The 1,329-nt window shown below is 43.2% G+C and overlaps 1 protein-coding gene across 1 annotated transcript in view; it reads left to right on the forward strand.

The window, feature by feature from the left end:
* Positions 1-934: 934 nt before the first annotated feature.
* Positions 935-1,329, forward strand: part of LOC103806488 (alpha-1-antitrypsin-like) — a 4,548-nt gene continuing 4,153 nt past the window's right edge. The window contains exon 1 of the mRNA XM_009079182.1: positions 935-1,323. Coding sequence (XP_009077430.1) covers positions 935-1,323 — 389 coding nt within the window. The remainder of the gene's footprint in view (positions 1,324-1,329) is intronic.

Genomic DNA, 1,329 nt, shown 5'->3' on the forward strand with positions numbered 1-1,329 from the left:
TATGAAGTTTGACAGGGGAGGCCAAGTCCACACCAGTGACCTTAGCCTCCCATGACCAGATGGAGGATACACCCATCTGGAAGACCTGTCACATGAGTGGTCATTTAAAATAAACAAACATATTCTAACCTAATCAGGCATTGGAGCAGAAAAGTTTTACCAGCTTTCATATGATTAGTCACTTTGCATGTTAAAATGAGTCAGGAATAAGAGAGGGGAGGCCAAGTCCACACCAGTGACCTTAGCCTCCCATGACCAGATGGAGGATACACCCATCTGGAAGACCTGTCACATGAGTGGTCATTTAAAATAAACAAACATATTCTAACCTAATCAGGCATTGGAGCAGAAAAGTTTTACCAGCTTTCATATGATTAGTCACTTTGCATGTTAAAATGAGTCAGGAATAAGAGAAAATATCACTTTTGAATCCTGCAATCTCACATTGTTTTCCATTGACATAGTACTGTCATTTAACATAAGCCTCATTCAATCCCTAATAGCATAATAATCCTGAGAGTTCTTAAGAGATAAACATAAAAGAATTACTCAGAATGCTTCTGATGTGCTGCCCTACCATAAAATGGATTTACACAGAGACAAAAAGGAAAAAGCCTTTTCACTTGTTCTCTCCCTCTAACTTTTCTTTAATACTCACATGTTTCTTTCTCCAAGTTTCTTCTTCCAGTAGCAAGGAACTTTTGTAGCTGGAGTAAAGCAGAACTGAGGTGGGCAGCAATGGACAGGAATTACAGATAAACTCAGAACCTCAAGGATTTTAAAAACACTTCCATAGTAAAGGAGCAAGTCAGGAAATAACAGTGATTACCAGCTGAAGCCAGAAGCAGATAGAAATAAAAGATGAGATGTTGATACAGCTGATCTCCAACATCCAGGATAATTTTGCTCTTTGTTCATGAAGTAGCTGTGAAGAATGATGAAGGCCACCCTTCCACTGTGCTTGCTGCTGGCCATGCTTCATCTCAGTGTCCACAGCCTGACCCAAACTGACCACTACAGTGGTCAACCCAAGGCAACTGACTTCCAGGAGCAGCATCCCCTTGAGGGAGATCCTCTTGAGTCCTGCCAACGGATAGTCCCCAGCAACACAGACTTTGCCTTTCGGTTTTACAGACAAGCAACCACCCAAGAACCTGGCAAGAACATTTTCTTTTCCCCAATTAGCATCTCTGCTGCTTTTGCCCTTCTGGCCCTGGGCTCCAGAGCCACCAGCCAGGCTCAGGTGCTGGAAGGGCTGGGCTTCAACCTTACCAGCACTGAGGAGGAGGAGATACACAATGGCTTTCATCATCTCCTCCTCTTGCTGAA

This window comes from Acanthisitta chloris, unplaced genomic scaffold, assembly GCF_000695815.1.
Source record: "Acanthisitta chloris isolate BGI_N310 unplaced genomic scaffold, ASM69581v1 scaffold3217, whole genome shotgun sequence".
NCBI classification, from domain to species: Eukaryota; Metazoa; Chordata; class Aves; order Passeriformes; family Acanthisittidae; genus Acanthisitta; species Acanthisitta chloris.